We start from the raw sequence: 20977 nt of genomic DNA on the forward strand, positions 1-20977 counted from the left end.
CCGTTAAGTTCAGATGGCTTCATCAGTGAGTTGTACCAACATTGAAGAAAGAAATAATTGCAATCTTCCAGCAACCCCTCCAGAGACTAAAGAAAGATGCAATTCATCTTATCATTCTTACATAATCTTGATACTAAAAGGTAAGGATGTAAGAAAATAACATTATAGTTCAACTTCACTCATGAACATATGTGCAGAAATTTTAAACAAAAGTATTAGCAAACTGAAATTAGTGGTATGTAGTAAGTATAATACATCATGACCAGTTTAGGTTCCTCCAAGAAATGCAATGTGGTTCAGCATTTTATTTTATTTTTTAAAGTATGTTTTATTGATTATACAGTTTTCCCATTTTTCATTTTTTTCCCTTTACTGTCTTCCACCCTGCACCCCCTTCTCTCTAGCAGTCCCCCCGCTGAGTTCATGTCCAGGGGTCATGCGTGTAAGCTCTTTGGCTTCTCCCTTTCCTATACTGTTCTTAACCTCCTCCTGTCTATTTTGTTCTTCCCAATTATGCTTCTCAGCATTTTAATAACAACCAATGTAATTCACTACATTACCAGATTAAAAGGAAAAAAACCCATATGATTGTCAAACTAGGTGCAAAATAGGTATAAATACAATTATAATCTTCATAAATGATTTAAAAATATAAATGTAAAAGGTGACTTTCTTTTTTCTTTTTCAATTGCATAAATGTACTACTGCTTTTTTATCCACTCATGTACTGATGGATAGTTAGGTTGTTTCCAATTCTTGGCTGTTGTAAATAACGCTGCGATAAATACAGGGGTGAATATATATATATATATATATATATACACACACACACACATATATATATATATATTTGTATTGGTGTTTCGGGATCCATGGAGTATATTCCCAGAGGTGGAATTTTATATTCTATTTATAATATAAATATAGAAGGTGACTTTCTTAATTGGAAAAACAGCATATACAAAATCCTACAGCAATCATCGTACTTACCAGTGAAGCATTCAGAAGCTCCAGTGATGCCATTACGATTCTAGTCAGCATTAAACTGTGGTTCTTGGCTCAGGCAGTGAGTCAAGGAAAGTAACAAAATGTATAATGACTGAAAAATATGGCGTATACCTGTTTGCCTTTCACACCTGAGCAACATTTCCCATCCTTCTTGTAGTAGCCATGTGACTGAGTGTTGGTGAATGGAATGTGAGCAGATATGACATATGAGATAGGTATTTACTGGCCATACTTACAGGCCAGGCCAGTAAATACCTCCTGCATGAACTTTGAACTTCTCTCTTCATATGCCTGCCAACTAAATTTGGGTGCCAGGGCAAACCTTTAAAGTAGCATCTTGAAGATAGTACAGCTTCCAGCAACCAAGGCCTTTGAAGAGTTCATGAAGCAGTACCATTTCCACCTCCTTTTTTACAAGTTGGATTTTGCATAATTAAGAAATAAACTAGTAACTTAAGTCATTGGAATTTCAAGGTTTATTTATTTACCAGGAATTGTTACCTTGAAGTAGAGTGCTACCAAAAACTAAAAAAAGACGGCACTAGCTTAGTGGTCGGGCAGCTGGAAGAGCCAATATTGAGTCTTGCTTATGGTTTGTAAAGATGTCAGTTCTCTCCAAATTGTTTTATAAATTCAGTGCAAACCCAAATGAATGAATGAACAGTTAACTCATGAATCCCAACAGTTTTTGTTTTTATTTATTTTGTGGATCTTCAAAGCTTATTCTTATGTTTATATGGAAATGCAAGAGTTCAAGAAAGGCAGAAATTCTTGCCTAAGAACAAGAGAATGGAAAGGTTTATTCTTCTAGATATCAAGATTTATTATAAAGCAATGGTTGTTAAAACAGTGTGAATTTGATATAGAGAAAGATGACTAAACCAATGCAATTGAGTAGAGAATCCAGAAAAAGATCCACACATATACAGATAAGACAGTATTTCAGTGACCTGGGGAAAGAATGAGTTTTTAATAAATAGTGATAAGATGATTTGATTTTTACCTGTGGAAGCATTCAATTGGATCGCTGCCTCACACCATACATAAAAGCCAGTTCCAAGTAAATTAAAGACCTAACTGTGAAAGCAAAAATTCAAAACTCCAAGTCAATAATATCATTATGACTTTGGGTTTGAGATGCATTTCTTAAGCAAGATACAAAAAAGCATTACCTGTAAGGGGAAAATAGTTGGCAAATTATATTTAGACTATGTTAAAATCATATCTTAGTTCATCAAAAACAAATAGAATGTAAGAACAGAGAGGTTATATTTTACAAGAGATTGGTATCCAGAATATATAAAAATTGATTTAAAAATTATCTCCAATAGATTTTTTTTTAAAAAGATGACTGAGGAGAAAAATGGGCTAAGGACTTGAATGGCCATGAGAAGGCATGTGAAAACATAGTCAATGTCATTATTAATCAGGAAATGCAAATTAAGTTCAAGTGAGATTCCATTACATCCCAAGCATATTGACAAAAGTGAGGTTTGACATTACCAGACTTCAATGAACTGGCAAGTATTTAGAGCTCTGGGATTTCTCATGCATTGATGCAGGTTTTGTAAATTGGTACAACTAGTCTGGAAAATGATTGAGCATTCAGTTAAGTTGAAGACATGCAAACCCTGTAAGCCAACAGTTCTATTCCTAGGTATAATGGAATACATGTCAAAAATGTTCTCAGCTGCCCCAAGCTGGTAATATTCATCAACAGTGGAATGGATAAGTCAATTGTGGCCTATTTATACAATGGGATATAATGAAACAATGAAGAAAATAAAAGAATCTCATGAACAATTGTATGTGAAATGTTAAAACTACAGTATAATTATATTTATATAAATTTCAAAAACAGACAAAACTAAACTGTATTTTGTTTTTTTTTGCTGGGTGTGCCTATGCAACAAAGAAATTATTGTCACAAAAATCAGCCATAGTTACAACTAGAGAGAAGCAGGTACTATTATCAGTAGGGACACATGGGCGGGCTCGCAAGGTGCTGATGGTGCCCTGTTTCTTGGCCTGGGTGGTGGTGGTCATATGTATTCACTTTATGGTAAATAACTTAGTAATATATGAAACAACATATATAATATACTAATATTGATGTGAACATTTTAATAAATTGTGGTTGTTTTATGTACTTTTGTACATTTATGTACCTTTCTGTAATGAGGTCTGGAAATTACAAAGGTTCATATGTTGACTGCTATTCTTGCTAATGAGATGAACAACGTCCAGGATAAAGAACTATCTTTGTGAATATGTGTGCACGTGTGTGCTAAGTACTGATTCAGAGGTAAACATCTTATAAATGTCATTTGCATGCCTAATGTTCTGCAGTGGAGTATTTTGGCTGACTCATTGCTACAGAACTTTAAGATTTGGATAAGAAATAGTGACATAGAAATTTTACTATTTTGAAAGTTTTTTTTATACATTTTCTGATAATTTGAACATTTCAAGACTCATTATTTGGTCAAACTTGTAAGTTCGTAGCATAAACAGGTATGGAGTCTCAGATATTATAAGAAAGACATACTAATAAAATATTTCCCTTGGCCAGCCATAAATAGAATTTCTCTTTTATAGAAGAAAAATCTATACTAAGATAACTTTTTAGCTTTTAGGGACTAAATCGCCATATCTTTTCAAAACTATTTATGATTTTAGAAGTAATGTTTTCTCATTCCTGAAAAATCAGACCTTCCTGCCAATTACAGAATGAATATTTGGCACCTCTGTTATATAGCAACGTTCTTTTATCTTTCTTGAGATGCATTGCATTAAAAAATAGGAAGGGCATTGTGAAAATGATACGGAAGACAGAATGTTTCCTTTTAGAAAACAGCCACATAATATCTTTCCTATTTCATGACATTCTACTTCATTCTTTCCTTAAGTAATATATTGTTTTCAGACTGGGATAGTTGTGGTTAAGAGCATGAACTTTGGAATTTGCTAGTTCCAGATCCAGCACTAGCTTTGGGCAGGTATTCAACTTCTCCCTGGGTATCAATCAGTCTTATCTTCAGAGAAAAAGATTTGATAATAATACTCCATGTCGTTGGAGAATTGGATGAATAACATAATAAAAAACAGTGGCACATAATAAGGGCCTTCAAATCATTGGCTATTTTGTTACTCATCTGAATCAAACAGTAATTACATTTGTAGGTTAGGGATGCCTGGTTTAATAGGCACATGTATGTATATAATGGTAACTGACTGGGAAAACTAAGTATTATGTGTAATGTTGAAACATGAAAAGTGGAAAGGCTCAATCAATTTTTCTTAACCGGTGTGGCTTGCATTCCTCCTAGGCAGAGGTTGAAATGGATCATTGGACTTCTATTAAATCTGGACTGGCCAGTTTCACTGTGGACCATTCATCCTAGTTTCTCCAGCCTAGTTTTTCTCCTCTGAGGGTTATTTTCACACTCCACAGGAAGAAAAGAGGTAGTTGAAGAAACAGATAACATATATACCCTCCCTCCTTCCTTCCTTCCTTCCTTCCTTCCTTTTTCTTACTTTCTTATGATGAAACAAGGGCTATCCATCTGTTTGCTCAGAGTTTTAAATTTAAAATGAGATGTCAGTTAAAACTGACAGGATTAATTTTTCAGTCAGGTAAAGTGAGATTGTTCCATATTAATAAGGCTTCTGTCAGATACCTGATTTAAAGACCAGGTGTGCCAGGAAGGTTCACGTGGGTGAGGATAGGAAGTGCCATCTCTCACTGTGAGGGATGTAGGCTCATCCATCTATGGGAGGACTTCAGTGCCTGGTGATGTTTTTTCCCACAAAGGCCAGTCATCCGTGGTGGTCCTGTGCCACTGCAGCACACAGGGGGCCTTTGGTGCCATCTCTGTGGAGGCAGGGTCAGTTTAAGAAGCAAGGGGTAGAGGGACCAACTCTATTTATGTGCTTAGAATATTTGAGATTCTGAGCTATTCATTAGTTGTTTCATTTTCATTGAGATAAATAGTGGAGAAGCATGTGGGAGTGTTCAAAATCTAGCAGAGTTATAGCTGCTAAGCCTCCCTTTATGCTTATCTCACAAAGAGAATCAATGAATATAACACTGACATACCATCTTGAGTGAGACCCATGCAGTATGTAGGCCAGTGGCCTTTGTCTGAGAATGATATCATTCAGGCATATGTAAACCATATGCTGACCACAAGAAATTTGATCTCTTAATTTATAGCAGCTGAACAGACTTGTCTAATGATACTTTAATAAACATATCTAATAATAGTTTACCCAGGAACCTAAAAAACAAGAGTAATAGAATGCAAGAAACAACATAGAAGAGGTGGGCAACAGGCAGCTTGAATGAGAGCAAAACTAGTTGACTAGCTTGAAGTGTTAGGCTAGTTTCCCTAGACGCAGAGCCTGAGACAAGGATTCAATACCTGTGACTTACTGAATAAAAAGAAAGAACCTCTGAGTGAGGGAGGGAAACAGGATAGGAAAGGGGAAGAAGCTCCATGGCCTTGGGTAGTCCGGCCGTGGCCTGCTCTGCAGTGGGGACGGGGAGGCTCTGGAGGTGTGGCCATCTGACTGTGTTCTGGCCAATGAGATATGAGTGAACCTCTGGGAAGACAGAGGACGTGGGAGGAGGTGCCTTTCTCTTTTTCCTTCTTTTGGTCTACAACTTGGATGTGATGGCTGTAGTACCGGGAGACATATCAGGCCCTTGGGAGTGAGCCATATGCTAAGGATCCTTGAGTAGAAAGCAGAAACCTGCGTCCCTGTGACCATGAAGCCACCTGCCACCTCTGTCTAGACCACCTACCTCAACAGCTTTCACTTAAAGTGAAAAAAGAAATATAATTCTGTCTCAATTAAGTCACTTTTAGTTTTGTTCTGTTAAACTGATTGCAATTCCTAATCGGTAGAGTGAGATAGGACTGTACCAGTTTTTGGAAGACAGAAGACTCAGAGAGATGGTAAGATGCTATAGCCACCAGGAAGCACATTATGATGATAACTTTAATGCTGCTTCTTGTTTTCTTGCCCAAACTATTACATAAGAAGGGAAAAGAGAGTTTTTGCTTGCTTCCTCCATGTAATTGAGAACCTTATCTCTTTCAAGCTCTATACATATTGATTTTAATTTGTGCTTATTCACCTAAAGTCCTTAATACCTTCTTCCTCTCTTTTTAGGCTTTCAACTTGTAATTTAAAATGCTGCTTTACCAAAAAAGGAAAAAGGTCTTGTTGTGTATGGAAAATCTCCATTCTCTTAAATGTGGGGATTTAAAAAAAAAAAAAAGAAGGAAGAGAAACCACACTGGTAACCACTGAAACTAGTGGGTACATGTGAAAATATGAATACCAGAGACCTCTGATACTCTTGTATAACTGCTGGTTCCCGTCCATCCTAGACCTAAAGGTTCTACTTCTGACATGTTTCATCTATCTGCCTGAGAATGTAGGCTTTATAAGCAACGCTATCAGAAGATGTGATTCATTAATATACAGCAGTGGGTCTCAACTGGGGACAATTTTGTCACAAGGGGAAGGGATAGATATGTTTACTGAGCTCCTAGATAAGATACTTAACAACCCTGTGAGGTACGTATCATTATCCCCATTTTTCTCAGTGAGGAAACTGAAGCTCGGATGGGTCTAGTACCATGGCTGAGGTTATACAGTTAGTAAACGGCAGAGCAGGAACTGGAGCCCAAGCCGTCTCAGGGAATCAGAACGTGTGCCTGTGTCTCAGCTTCATTCAGCGGCCTGTGGGACAGGGTCCATTTCTTCCTAACAACAGGCCAGAGGAGAAAAGAAAGTGGGTTCATCCTGGTGGGAGTCACCCCGCCTCTGCAACCAGCATGGACAGTCCTCTGATGAGGTTTCCCCTCTGAAGTTCCCTGGTGCAGGGCTAGCAATTTCAGGCCCTCAGGAATATGTCCGTCCCTGCCTGCTGTTCACTGCGAGCTGGTGGCTCCGGGAATTTCTTACAGTAATCACCCCACAGCAACTCATAGTGTGAGCTTCCCTTTACAATTCCCACGTGCAGACACACTTCTCATCTCTCCAGACAGAATGTATGAAACAGGGCTAGCGCCCAGAGGTGGGCTGAAGTTTGGAAGCTGACGATGAGAACCCCTCCATCTTTTTGCTTCATTGTATTGTAGATTAAGCGTTTCCCCTTTTGCCAGCGCTATCTCCTGCTTTCCTGAGAGAGAGAGAGAAACCGGAGAGCAGTCACAGGATGGTTTGTCCCTTTCAGATCCTATTTGGAGAAGGCGGATGGGGAAATCTCAGACAGTCGGTAGGTGCCAAGAGGTCAGTTCTTGTCAGGAATACTCCAAAGCCCAGTCCTCATTAACCAGTTTGGAGAATGTTAGGGAAGAATTTTAAACACAAGATGCTGTTTCTGAGCCAGTTATTCTCTTTTCACCAACTACAGCAAGCCCATTGCTTGCTTTCCTGGGATGTGAAGACCGCCAGATAATGTCAGTAATTTATTCCCTTAGATTTCCCAAAGCCAAATGGAGGGCATAATGAACTTTGCAATACTTGTTAAGCTGTGGGAAAAGAAAAGTTCTGGAATTCCAATGCTCACCGAGGATTCCATGGAATCCTATGGCTTCCTTGAAACTGACTTTTCTGTACATCTCTGGTCCCCATTGTGTCCTGTGAAGACGCCTGTGTGGCCTCATGCTCAGCTGACTGGCCTCATTTCCTTCCAGGCCCTTTGGCAGAAACCAGTCTTGTCCCTGCACGACCGTCAGCATATACCAAACTTGTTCTTAGCTCTGGGCCTGTATCTCTGATGCCCCTCCCCTTTTGCCCCATTGTCTTTGATTGTTTTGCTCTAACTTCTTATGTGCCAACTTTGAAAGGAGAAGGAGCTCTGTGGTCAGGCAGATCTAGGTTTACATCATAGGATGGCCGTTTACCTGCTGTGCGACCTCAGTAGGGTCACTTGAAGTCTCTGATCTATAGCTTTCTTTGTGTCAAAGAAGGTTAAGAATACCTGCTTCACAGGGTTTATGTGAGAATTAAATGAGAAGTATTGGCAGAGACCTAGTTCAGGTAAATACAGGGCCAAGCTCGTAATTGTTCCTCTTTCTCACCCTTTTACAGGCTATTTCTTGAGATCAAAGCCTAAAACCCAATTCTTCTATAGTCCTCATAGTGCCGAGCACACAGTCGACGCCATATGAATACTTTATGCTGGAGAGAGCATACTTGTTTGAGGAAATTGGAAAGACAAGTAGGGATTCTCTGCCTTTCAATGACATTATTTGCCCCTTCTCAAAATAGGATTTTGGTTAATTCTCCCCTTTCGATAACAGCAACACAAAGGCTGTTTAGATCAATTTCTAACAGCTAAATATCTCATTTATTTTGTGATTCAGTAGTTTAGCAGGACCACTTCTTATATGTCCAGCTGCTCCTAGATGTTAATTTTCTCATCTGGGCTTCAAGCTTGGAGAAGGTAGGCCCCGGGGCTTTGATAAAGATGCTGGCCGTGCTGCTGCCCCTTTGCAAATAGCCCAGGGTCCCCATCGTGTCCCTGAAGGCACCGTGCTGCTCTACAGTCCTGATGTGTTGCCTTCTGGAGAGTGTCTTTCTCATGCCCATCAATTTCTCTTTCAAGACAAGGGTCACTACCTCTCAACGGCCTTGCAGGACTTACCCCCTTCCACACTGATCAGATGAACTTACCCACTCTTTCCTCTGAATCCCCATATTTTTCTACTCTGCACTGATTCTTTTCCATTACATCTTGTTAAGGGACTCAATGTTTGAGTCCCCCCAAAATTCATGTGTTGAAATCTAATTCCCAGTGGGATAGCACTGGAAAGTGGGGCCTTGGAGAGGTAGTTAGAGCATGAGGGCTCCACCCTCATGAATGGGATTAGTACCCTTATAAGAAGAGGTCCAAGAGCCAGGGCACTCTCCTTCTGCCGTGTGAGGACACAGCACGGCAGCTGTCTGCAACCAGGAAGAAGGTTCTCACCGTACCTGGAATTGACTTCCAGCCTCCAGAACTGTGAGAAATAAGTTTCCGTTGTTGAAAAGCCACTGGGTTATGGGTTATGGTACTTTGTTACAGCAGCCTGAGCTGACTCTGACACACCTCCAGCACTCGATTATGTTTACTGGTTTTCATCCCTTTCCCCTTCCTGACTAGGAAGATGATCTAGTTGAAAAATGAGACTGTCTTATTTCTGAATCCCAGCTCCTGGCACCTTGCCTGAGACAGAGAAGGATGGACGAATGGGTGGAAGGAAGAAGAGAAGGCACACAGTCACCAGAAAAAGTGGGGGCATTTACAACTATTTTTTCCATGATTTTAAATGTTTTTCTACCATTCTGCACATCTTTCTGTCTCGCTTCCTGGCACCCCAGTGAGTATGAGCTCAGGAGATACAAGATAATGCCAACAGGTCTGATTTTTCCAAACTTCAGATCAGAGCCCAGTAGTGATAAGCATCGGAAAGCTTTTCATGGGTAAGAGCTGGGGTAGGAGAATTCACTCAAAGATTTTTTCTTTTTTTTGCTTTCTTGGGTTTCTTTTCCATTGAAATGCAGAACTGGGCTGGAGATTAGCAGAGTTAAAATTTAAAAGGAAGGTAACTCTGATAAAAAGATGTAATAAACAGTTAAAAATAAAATAATACACTTCTAAACACATAAAATGAATTTTTATCCTCTCTTTGGATTTATCCGTGTGACCTCTGCTGCATGGATATCTAAGTGACTAATATAAATAGTGCTTTTCAGGAGGGAAAATGGCTACTTCTGGAGTATCTTGTGTGACATCATTTGTTGTTTTTATTTCAAAAGTTCTGAAATTTTCTAAGATTATTAAAAGTTGTACAAATAAAAGTACTTATACCTACATAATTTTTTATAGTCAACAAAGTACTTTTCAGGTTTCATCTTATTTATTCCTCACAACAAACGCATAGGTTAGACCTTTATAATTCCTATTTTACAAAGGAGGTTTGAGGCTTAGAAAGATTAGGTAATTTGCATTAAGCAAGTCAGTGGCACAGCCAGACTTAAAAACAAGATCTTATAGCTCTAAGTCCTAGGCTTCTTACAAAAGATTTAGTAAACAGGTTTTCCTCACACATGAATTACTGTTTTGTGTTCATAACATAAACCAATGGAGGTTGAAAGAAATGGTGAAAAGTTTAATGATGCTAAACATCTGTAAATGCAATGTATTAAAAAATAACAAGAACAGAAAATCTATAGTTCTATGGGTTTTTCAGTCTGTTGAGCATCAAATCATATTTCCCAATGAACCATCTGCTTCCAAATTTCAAGTTCCTATCCACTTAATAAGCCCCTCCATCAGTGAAATGAAAGGTACATGCATTGGAATTAACATATATGTGAATGTGTGTATAAGTTTTAAGATATTATACCTTCTCCTCAAGATGAACATTGATGGGGAAAAAAAATCAAATTAACATTCTTACTCCTGTGTAGACCAGAGAGAGGTAATGTCTTGTCCAGTGTCACCAGATTCAAAGAAGTGGGAATACAGGCTTCGATGTTTTCTCTCCATCCCCTACTGTATGTATCTCTTTAGCACTTTCTTATCTTTTTACCTGGCCAGGTAGGGGTTTAACCAGGTTGACCAGGAAGAGAGTGTGTATTTTTGCTGACATGGGGAACTTTTAGTTTGATTAGAACATCCAAAAATGGTCAGAAGGTCAGGGCTGTAAATTCAATTCTGTAAGACTCCTGCCTGCAGGTGGCGGCTGTGACTGTGTGGGTAACTGGTCTTCCCAATGAATGAGCAGTCAGTTTGGGTTTCTCCAAAGGGAACGGTGCAGGGAGCCTGGAGCAGAGCTGCGGATAATGCCTGAGATATTACTCGTCTCTAACGCTGCCCAGAATGAATGGGGGGCACCCTAGATCTGCACAAAGGAGACAAGGGCAACAGTGTCGGGAACTGTATCAGTATTGTAGTATTACAATTAACAGATGATCAAGTTACAATTTAAATAAAGGGATCGTGGCTTCAGGGAAGGGTTTGTAAATCCCTATCCTGGATTGCAGCAGTAGTATAACGCCTAATTACGTAAAAAAAATACACGGATTAATTTTTATAGGAATGCATTGCCTTGAAAATGTCATTGATAGGTTGATATACTGATAGGAATTGCATCGAGCTTGTAGATTGCTTTGGGTAGTATGGGCATTTCAGCAATCTTAATACTCCCAAGCCATGAGTGTGGTATATTCTTCCATTTATTTGCATCTTCTTCAGTTTCTTTCTTCTGTATCTTACAGTTTTTCGAGTACAAGTCTTTTACCTCCTTGGTTAAATTTATTTGTAGGTATGTTATTCGATGCATAAAGAAGATATGTTACATGTATACAATGGAATATTACTCAGCCATAAAAATAAGGAAGTCATGCTATTTGCAACAACATGAATGGTAGAGAGTATTATTCTAAATGAAGTAACTCCGATGGAGAAAGACAAATAGTGTATGATTTCACTTATATGTGAAGTCTAAAAAACAAAATAAACTAACAAAACAGAAACAAACTCATAGATACAGAGAACAAACTGGTAGTCACCAGATGCAAGGGGTGCTGGGGCATGGGCAATAAGGATGAAGGGAGTAAGAATTATGAATTACTGGTTATAAAAACAGTCATAGGGATGTAAAGTACAGCATAATAAATATAGTCAATGATATTATAATTACTAGGTATGGTGCCAGATGGGGTGATCACTTTGTAAGGTATATAAATGTCTAATCATTATGTTGTATACCTGAAACTAATCTAATATTGATGTCAACTATAACTGAAAAATTAATTTAAAAAATTTTTTTAAAGAGACATAATATAAAGGCATTGTCTTACATACTTTCCTAGAATGACAGTCGTGTGCATCTTTTCTTCCCAACCGCACACTTCTGTAAAATCTTCCAGATGTTTCTACCCTTAGGTTGTCATGTCACTACAAGAGAAGATATAAATATGGATGTAAGCTTAAGGGTTTCATTATGCACTCTATCAGATTATTTGTGAAAATATGATTAGTGGAAGAGCCCATTATCGTACCATGTACTTGGAATAATTCTTCATTATTCCCATTTTGTTTGATAAAAAGCTGGTTTTTATCCATAAGTAACAGTTTCCCATGAGCTTATGATAATTTAAAGATCTTCAACCAAACATACAGATATTTATTGTCTTCAGTGTACAAGGCATATGGAATCTTTAGCAAAACTTGTTGAAAATAGAAATGTCACACCTGCAGATTCTCTTTTACTTGCATACTAATTTTGCTTTTAAAAGAAAAAATTAGATTTAAACAACTCTACACAGAGACCCACCCTACTTTTCTGCATCTTGTGCTAAATGGGGAGCGGTCAGATTTTACCAAAAGTCAGCCATCCAGCAATCTTTTTTTTGTGTGTGGAGAATAATGCTACTCCCATCATGTCTTTATGCACAAAAGGCTGAGCAGTAGCTAAGCAAGAAAAGCGCTACTTGTAAGTGAAGGGGGAAAACTTAAGAAGGTAAAGCGAAAATATTGCCAAAGAGCTACTCTGGAATGTATATTTATCCAGTTCCTTTAATTCCACTACAGCCTGAGCTCTGTGAAGAAAGGGTGTGCTTTTATTCGCTGCTGCATCCTCAGCATCTGGAAAAGTACTTGGAACCTGTTAGGTGCTTAATTAATAATACTTACACTCTAATAATATTTATGTAGTATATACTATAAGTAATATATACTGTAATAACAGTTATATATTGGGTACTGTAATAATAATAAATGCTTATGAGAATATATAACTTACACAGAAATGAAATAGATACTTTAGTTTGGCATTTATTCATTGGAGGAATGAGACAGTTTTCATGATATATTATTAAAATAATATTTTTGTGTCATTATTGGCTCTTTTAGCCACTAATTAGTTCCTGGCCCCCGTGTGACCTTTGTGCATTGAGGGCAGGATGGACTCCGCCCGTGGGAGAAACAGACTTCCGAGAAGTCAGCTAAGCTGGGGTGTGAACAGACAGGCGTCGGAAATAACCCCCCCTCCGCATGTGCACACCCATGCACACATATGTACCATCGATAGCCTGTGGATGACCTGATCCTAAACCCTACTCTTCTGTCACGAGTTAACCCTCTGATGTTGGCGTGCGGTTTGGGCCGTGAATTCTAGCTTGCCCTTCTACTAACTGCCACAGGGAACCTTCGGTGTCCTCAGCTACTGCATTTACCTCTCACATCAAACGTACCAGCTCATTTGCAGCTTTTCCTATAGCTCCTAAGAAAGATTGTTGGATTTACATTAACATTTACAGAGAAAATGTGACACAGCCGCCCAGTATTGATTGAGGGGTCTTGGGTAACCAGGTACGAACTCACATGTTCTTCATGCAACAAATGTTTGTGAAAGTGTATCCGTCTGACTGATGTTACACCGGGTACTATGGCTGTAAAGCTCTGCCCTCTGGAAGGCTCACGGAGGAGAAAGAGGGACAACCATGTGGTCACAGCGCAGTGTGATGAAACCTCTAACAGGGGGACCTGCAAGGCCCGATGGGCCCAACGGAGTCAGTGACTGCCACAGTGTGAGGTGTGATCAAGGAAGGTTTGCCAGAGAGAAGATGCTTGACCTAAGTCTTAAAAGTTGAAAAGGAGTGTTGTGAAAAGCGTGCCCGTGCCACGGTGGGGTGGAGGGAGCGACGTCAACAGCGTACCTGAGGAAGGGTAGTTTGGAAGGTTCAGGTTTTCCTCACCACGTTACGGGAATTAAAAACGTTGCCGACAGACTACAAAGGAATCTTTAAAATACCTGGGCAAACACTAAGCCCTTGATACTCAAAGTTTGGTCTGTTGACCCCACACGACCCATGAGCAATTTAGAAATGCAGAATGTCAGGCTCACCCCAGACCTGTGGAATCAGGACCTGCATTTTTACAACATCCCCAGATGATATGCATGTGAACTCAAGTTTGAAATATGAAACTGTTTTTCCCTAGAAGATCGAATCTTCTGTTGGAGTTTCGGGACACTTATTAAAGCTGAAACAGATTCTTGAATGAAACAGATTCTTGAATGGTCGTATGAAGACCAATAGGAGGTCTATATTAAGCCTGCGGCTATTTAGCTTCAGAGACTAAATTAGTCCGTTAGAAATTGGCCGCCGTCTACACCCTAGCAGCTGTGACCGGGTGGAGAGTGCACTGGGCTAACATGAAGTCCCAGCGCTTTTCTTGATGAGGTGTATGATCCTAGACAAACCGTTTAGACTCGCCGAACAACAGTGACTGTGTCATTTATACGCACCGCCCACGCGCTGAGCCGTGCTCCAGGCACTGGCATGAGCATCATCGCATTTCCGTATCTGCCAACTGAGGGACGACAATACCTGTCATAGAGGGTGTGCTCATTAGGATCCAAAGAAATAATGTGTATCACAGTGCTTTGCAAGGGATAAATGCAGTAGGTTATGCTTTAAATACCTGTATAGAAAAATACATATTTATAGAGCATCTACTATGATCCAAGACCTGTGATAAATTTACCTGAGTTCAGAGATCTTTGTTGTAATTGAAATAGACAAAGCAAAACATACATTTCATGCTTATTTAAGAAGAGAGATATCGAGATAAAATTAAAAGCAGCACCTACCCCATGAATCACAGAGAATGTGTGACGCTGGCCTTGTGGTCCAGTCCGCCTCAGTAATCCTCTCTGCCTCCCATTCCCCCAGGCATGCGGCAAGGCAACGATCACGGCTCCAATTACCGCTCAGCCATCTACCCAACCTCCACCATGCAGATGGAGGCGGCCCTGAGGTCCAAAGAGGACTACCAGAAGGTAAGACCTCCTGAGCCCCCGGGCTCCTCTGTCAGCCCCCGCCACATCGTGCCCCACCTGTTGAAAGAGTCTGGTTCTTTTCACCTGGCACTGCGTTCCATTTGCACATTTTTTAGAAATTTCTAACAGCCTCTTGGAATAGAGCCACTCTGCTTCATAAATGTGTTAAGTGAGATTTTAATAATAGGCCCATATGCATTTCTCTTTAAAGACAACTCAACATATAGTCTTTCTCCCTCTCTCTTTGTCCTTCCCTGCCTCTCTCTCTGAATTTCTCTTTTCCTTTCTGTATTTGTTTGCGTGGACTGCCATAACAAAGTACCGGCGACTGGGTGGCTTGAGTAGCAGAAATTTATCGCCTCACTGTTCTGGAGGCTGGAAGTCCAAAATCAAGGTGTCGGCAGAGTTGGTTCCTTCCGGGGCTGGGAGGGAAGGGCCTGCTTCAGGCCTCCCTTCTGGGCTTGCAGACAGCTCTTTCTCCTGTGTCCCTCCACACAGTTTAACCTGGAACACTCTCTGTCTTGCTCATAACAGGAGATTGAATTATAATAAAAAATACTTATTGGAAATAAAGACATTATATCATAAAATAATTACCTTCATTATTAACTTGTGTTGTATTTTTAAAATCTCCTCCAATAGAGATTTAGTTCTTGTAAAAATAAGTTGAGTTGCTTTAATTTTTAGAGCTTCATGATAATGTTTAAATTTGAATTATTGTTCTGTTTTCTTTTTTATAGTTATATCCACTTTATTTTTTAAATTAAATTAAAAATTTTTTTAAACTACAGTTTATATTCAATGTTGTTCTGTATTAGCTTCAGATGTACAGCATAGTAGTTAGACAATCATGTACTTTACAGAGTGGTCCCCCAATATTTCCAGTACTCACCTGGCCCCATACATAGTTATTGTATTATTGACTATATTCCCTATGCTGTAGTTTATACCTCTGTGACTTTTCTGTGATTACTGATTTGTACTTCTGAATCCCTTCACCTTTTTCACCCAGCCCCCTAACCCCCCTGATTTGGATTCACATTGAACAACAGAGCCAGTAGCTACTGTAATGCTGATCTGTTTTACAATTATGTAAATAGTCTGTGCTGCAATTCCCAAGAATGTGTGGGCTCTCCACCTATCCCCCATGGTGGCAGAGATGGCAGTGAGACAGAGGCAGGGACAAGAGTACATCTACTGATGAAAAATCAGGAGGACATACAACTTGTCATCAGTGTAACTCTGAAAGCAGAGAGGGCTAAAGAAGATGCTGTTGGGGCACCACATCTTTCCCAGTATGCACCCCGCAAAATCTGTGCTGTCTACCTGGTGATAATAGGAAGTACGCAGCCTCTAGGATGGCCCTCAGGGGTCTCTGGCCACATGTAATCCCCTCTCCTTGGGTGTGGGCTGGATTTAATAACTCACTTCTACTGAATGACAGAAGGGATGGGATGTTACTTCTGAGAGGAGTTTATTAAAGATTGCGACTTCCATCCTGGGAGCCCTTTCTCTCTCACTATCTCTTAGCTTACTTGCCCTGGGGCAAACCAGTAGCCGCGTTGCCAGGCAGCCCTGGGTAAAGGCTCACGTGGCAAGGGGCAAGGCCTCCAAGAACCACTTGGAAAGCTTGGAAGCCCCTCAACCTCAGTCAGGCCTTCAGATGAGATTGCAGCCCCAGCTGATCGTTTGGCTGCAACCTCATGGAAGGCCTCAAGCCAGAGGCACCTAACTAAGCTGTGCTACAGAAACCATGAGATAATAAATGCTCATTGTTTTAAGCTGCTCAGTTTTGGAGTAATTTGAGTATGTTTATATCTCTCTCCTAAAACACTTTTAATTATAAATTATTCTTTCTCATATCCCTTTTCCTCATGACTTTTCTGATAAAGGTGGGGTTGCCTGGACATACATGGTGGCAGCTAGGCATGTAGCCTCTAGCATCATGTTGTCTTAATTTGTATGTCAGCTGAGTAACTTTTTATCAAATTCCTGACACTGAGAAGCCACAAATCTTATCTACTCAAGCAAACCTATAAGGATGAGAGGCCTCATTATTACCCCCATATTTTAGATGCCCAGCATCATAAGGTTAAGTCAGTAGAGTAACCAGAATTTGAAAAATAAGGTGATGCAGAGAGATGAGTTGGGCAGCTGTTACAAGACTCCAGGCCAGAAACGATGGGAGCTCTGCCCAGGGTGGTCAGAGTCTGAACGGAATGAAGGGGTCATCAGGAAGTAGAACTCCTGGAACTTGGAACTGCCTGGGAGTGAAGGATAAATCAGAGGGAAGAGTACAGGGTGACCTGCACTTTTCTGGATAGTGACGATTGTGTGATGGTTTGGGGGAGCAGAGGCAGCTTTGTGGCGAAGGGAAGTTCAGTTTGGAAATGTGGAGTCTAAGGGGCCCATGATATGGGCATCCAAGTGGTTGCTAGAAGACGTGGGCTGTTCTACCTCACAGGGAGGGTGGTTGTGACTATTAACTGGGTTAATGCTTGGAAAGCACAGGGCCCAGCACATAGTAAGTGCTCAACCACTGGGAGCCCTTATTATTAACGAGAGTTTACTTACACTTGGTGTTGATAGAATCCCTTAGGAATAAGAGATGGGTGGAGGAGAAGGCCGAGGCCTGAAAAACACCAACCCGGGAACCGTGGGTGGGGAAATGCCTACTCCAGGCAGGACAACGGTCTAGGCTCGATGGAGAATCAGCCCCAAGAAAGAACTTGAAAATTAGTTCTATGTGGTTTAATCTCACAATATTTAATTATAAAGGCAATCTTAGTAGTTAAAGTTACCTATGATTAATGCTATATATAAATTGCCTGTTATAATGATTCACAGTCCTGTAATACAGTAACACTAAGACACTCTGGAAGGATATTAATTTCCCTCCAGAATATCTCAAAATGAGATTGTATGTTGGCGTTCACAATTAAAATTTTAAGTTCAAAAGGTCAGTGCCTTCGATGTGGTGATGAAGGGGCTGTCTTATACCTAATCTTCTGGTTTCTACCCCAATATAGTTTCTAACCCTTAGCTTTGAATGGAACCCCCATCGATTTCAGACAACTGATATAGATATGAAATAAAATTTAGATATTAATTAACTTTTAATAATTTTTCCATTATTTTTGATTATTTGGTGAACGTTAATCTTATATTCTAGACAGTTGTTCTAACCAAATGCTTTTTGGGTATTCTGTACCTAAGCATATGGGACTTGAAAACATACATTCGTATACATGTACAATTTTTGCTTGGTTTTTAAAAGTAGGGTCTTGTTTGCATAAATATCAGGGTTGCCTGTGTCCTCAGCATCCAGATATTCATTGCTGTTAATTAACATCATCACATATAACTGCTTTATCACCAACTTAGAGAGCAAATACTACCACATTTTCTCTTACTTTATCACATAAATAAAACTGGCCTCGGATTGCACTGAAGGCAGGGGGCATATCAGCCTGGCTCCCTGGCTGGAACACTCAAGATTGCAAGCCCCTCACACTCGTGCTGGCTTGTTGCCAGGACACCGGGCTGCCGCAGAGCCCGGGGCCCCGTGGCCAGCAGAGTGGCTGCGCCAGGAACCGCGCTCTCCTCCTTTCTGGGGAAGGTGCACCGTGCGGGGCCAGGCACCCTGGGAAGAGCTGAGTACTGGGGCCGGAGCCCCAGGGGTCCCTGGCTGAGCCCAGTCAGGTGCAGACAGCTCTTCTGGGTCCGGACGCAGCCGCTGTCCTAGGGCCCCACCCGGAGGCCCAGGCTCAGGACTTACCCTCTGTCCCCCCTTGAGTACCAGGGACTACCACCCCCGCTTTTCACATCTATTCAGTACACCATGAGCGATCAAATCATTCTCCTTTCCAGGAAGAAAAGAACAAAGCGACTAACCACAACACCACCCCCAGGAGCAGGAGGGCTAACTGCCCTGGAACGTGGGTGCCCATCGCGGGCTTTATCATAGTCTGGCTATCATGGAAAACAGAGCCCAGGACAAGGGCTGGTGTGTGAAGACTTACTGTGGCCTGTGGTGCTGTGGAGCAGGAGCAAAGGGAAGGGAGTGGAAAAGAGAAGCAGGGAGAACCGATTCATGGCAGTCCCTGCTACTACTACTGGTAACCAGTTGCTTGGTCCTTATGAAATGACCAGTCACTCTGGGGGAAGAAGGAAAGCATGTGTCCCTTGGGTGCTGCCTGCCATGGGTTTCATGTGCTGCACCTCTGGGTTGCTCGTGTGTGTGGGTTCAGGATCCTGTGTCAGGAGGCAACGGGCACATGGCATGGGTGTGGGGCGAGGTGCCGCAGAGTTATGCCTTCATGAAGCTAATCGGAGTCCATGCAGGGCTGGGCCCTGCAGCGGGGGAGAAGGGGACGGTGAGGCCAAGAGGCTCTGAACTGGGGCACGAGAGGTCGCTGATCAGACGGCCTACAAGGGCTCCTTTCCCCAGCTTGGGCCAAGCAGCCCACCAGCGTCTCAAGGATGGCTCACCATGATTCAGCAACTTCCCGGCACCTCTGTTAGAGCAGAGAAAGAGAAACACAAGTTTAATTTTCAGCAGGAATCCTACTACAATTACATAGTTACATAATACACAGTTATATATGTAATTTATGTAATATATTTATATATGTGTGTAACTAAGTAATAATGATCTGATAATAATAGAATAGCAATAGCAGTACCAACTGAGTATTTACTACATGCTAATCACTGTTTAAAGCACTTTATATAAGAGAAGTCATTTATATGTCTCTGACTATATTTATCTATATACATATATAGATAAAATGGATATGTTTAGATTGAGGTATTTATGTATCTCTCTTATCTTTATGTAAAATTGTGTTCATTCATGTATGTGTTTCTAGTTTGGAAACTTGTATAGATTTCTAACTGTCCATTCAATTCATATAATTAACAATATACACACACACACACACACACACACACACACAGAAATCAGTAATTTGCAATGCCAGTGAGAGCTGATATAATTAGCTTTTACACTATAAAGAAGTTGATCTGTGATTCTACATTCACCTTAAAAAGTAATGTGGTTTCTAATGATCGTGCAGAGTAGGGAGGGTGTCTCAGATGTCACCTGTTGCCTTAATGGTACGTGAAGGATTAGGAGGAAGCTGAGGAGGTGGGTTGGCTTTCCTGTGCTTTCTGCCTAGGGTCACCTTGGACATATTCCTGAACCCGCAGAGGTGCTTAGTAGGAAGCATTTTTTCCTAATGATACTAGATTGGGCTATAGGACTCTGTAATCTCATCATAAATATTTCAGTTTATTCCTAGGCAGGGGGAGACCCTGCAGATGACTCCTCCCATGTGTTTTATATCTACGTACTGTTTTCCCCTTTAAGAGTTGGCATTTCTGGCCCCGTCACTGCATTCTGGGAATTCACCTTATTTGAGCCCTGGTGGGACCCCTACGTCCTAACTAAAACATTGACTTAGGTTACTAATTTAACAGTCTTCACTAGTTTGCCCCCCAGTGACCTCCTAGTAACCAGCTTCTTCAGCAACTTCTTTATATGTGAAGTTTGGAGTGACAGTATTGCTTACCACGGAGCAGCCATTTGAACATAAAATTGGCTGATTTTATCACAGGGACCAATTGTTGAGCTAATTAGATGTGCAGTACTGCTGATGAGCCAGAAACCCGAAGTGATTTTCCATCTTAACTGTGGTTCTGTGCGAAGCTGGCTGGGTTGTAGACACCAGGCTCCCCAACAACCCTTGGAAAGGAAGAATAGCTGAAGCAGCCTGCTCTTGTCTGTCCTGATTAGTGGGCCAGGGAGTCTTGCAGAAGAAGGTCAGAGTGAAAGGAAAGCTTCCCACCGAGTTCACTGACCTTGAAAGTGCTGGATTCTGCTCCCAGAATTTGACAGCTGCTTCACGCCTTTGATGAGCTGAAGACTTTGCACAAACTCTGGGAGTGTTCTTGTCTTTGAACTGAGACTTCGTAATCTTTTCTTGATTGCTTTTTTGTTTTTGTTTTTTCCGAGTTCGTGGTGGAATTATATGCTAATGCTATTAGTTGGAGGAGATAATCTGATGTATTATTAATTGTTTTCAGATTATCGAATGTAGACATTTTACCTCCCA

At 40.8% G+C, this 20977-nt stretch overlaps 1 protein-coding gene across 4 annotated transcripts in view; it reads left to right on the forward strand.

The window, feature by feature from the left end:
* The window catches only part of MSRA (methionine sulfoxide reductase A), a 337486-nt gene that overhangs the window by 234823 nt on the left and 81686 nt on the right, over positions 1 to 20977 (forward strand). For all 4 annotated transcript variants that reach the window (XM_054576035.1, XM_054576034.1, XM_054576033.1 and 1 more), the window contains one exon: positions 14755 to 14861. In XM_054576035.1, coding sequence (XP_054432010.1) covers positions 14755 to 14861 — 107 coding nt within the window. The remainder of the gene's footprint in view (positions 1 to 14754; positions 14862 to 20977) is intronic.

The sequence above is a fragment of the Pteronotus mesoamericanus genome, unplaced genomic scaffold (genome assembly GCF_021234165.1).
Source record: "Pteronotus mesoamericanus isolate MK-2021 breed Mesoamerican mustached bat unplaced genomic scaffold, CSHL_Meso_final contig_32, whole genome shotgun sequence".
Classification (NCBI taxonomy): Eukaryota; Metazoa; Chordata; class Mammalia; order Chiroptera; family Mormoopidae; genus Pteronotus; species Pteronotus mesoamericanus.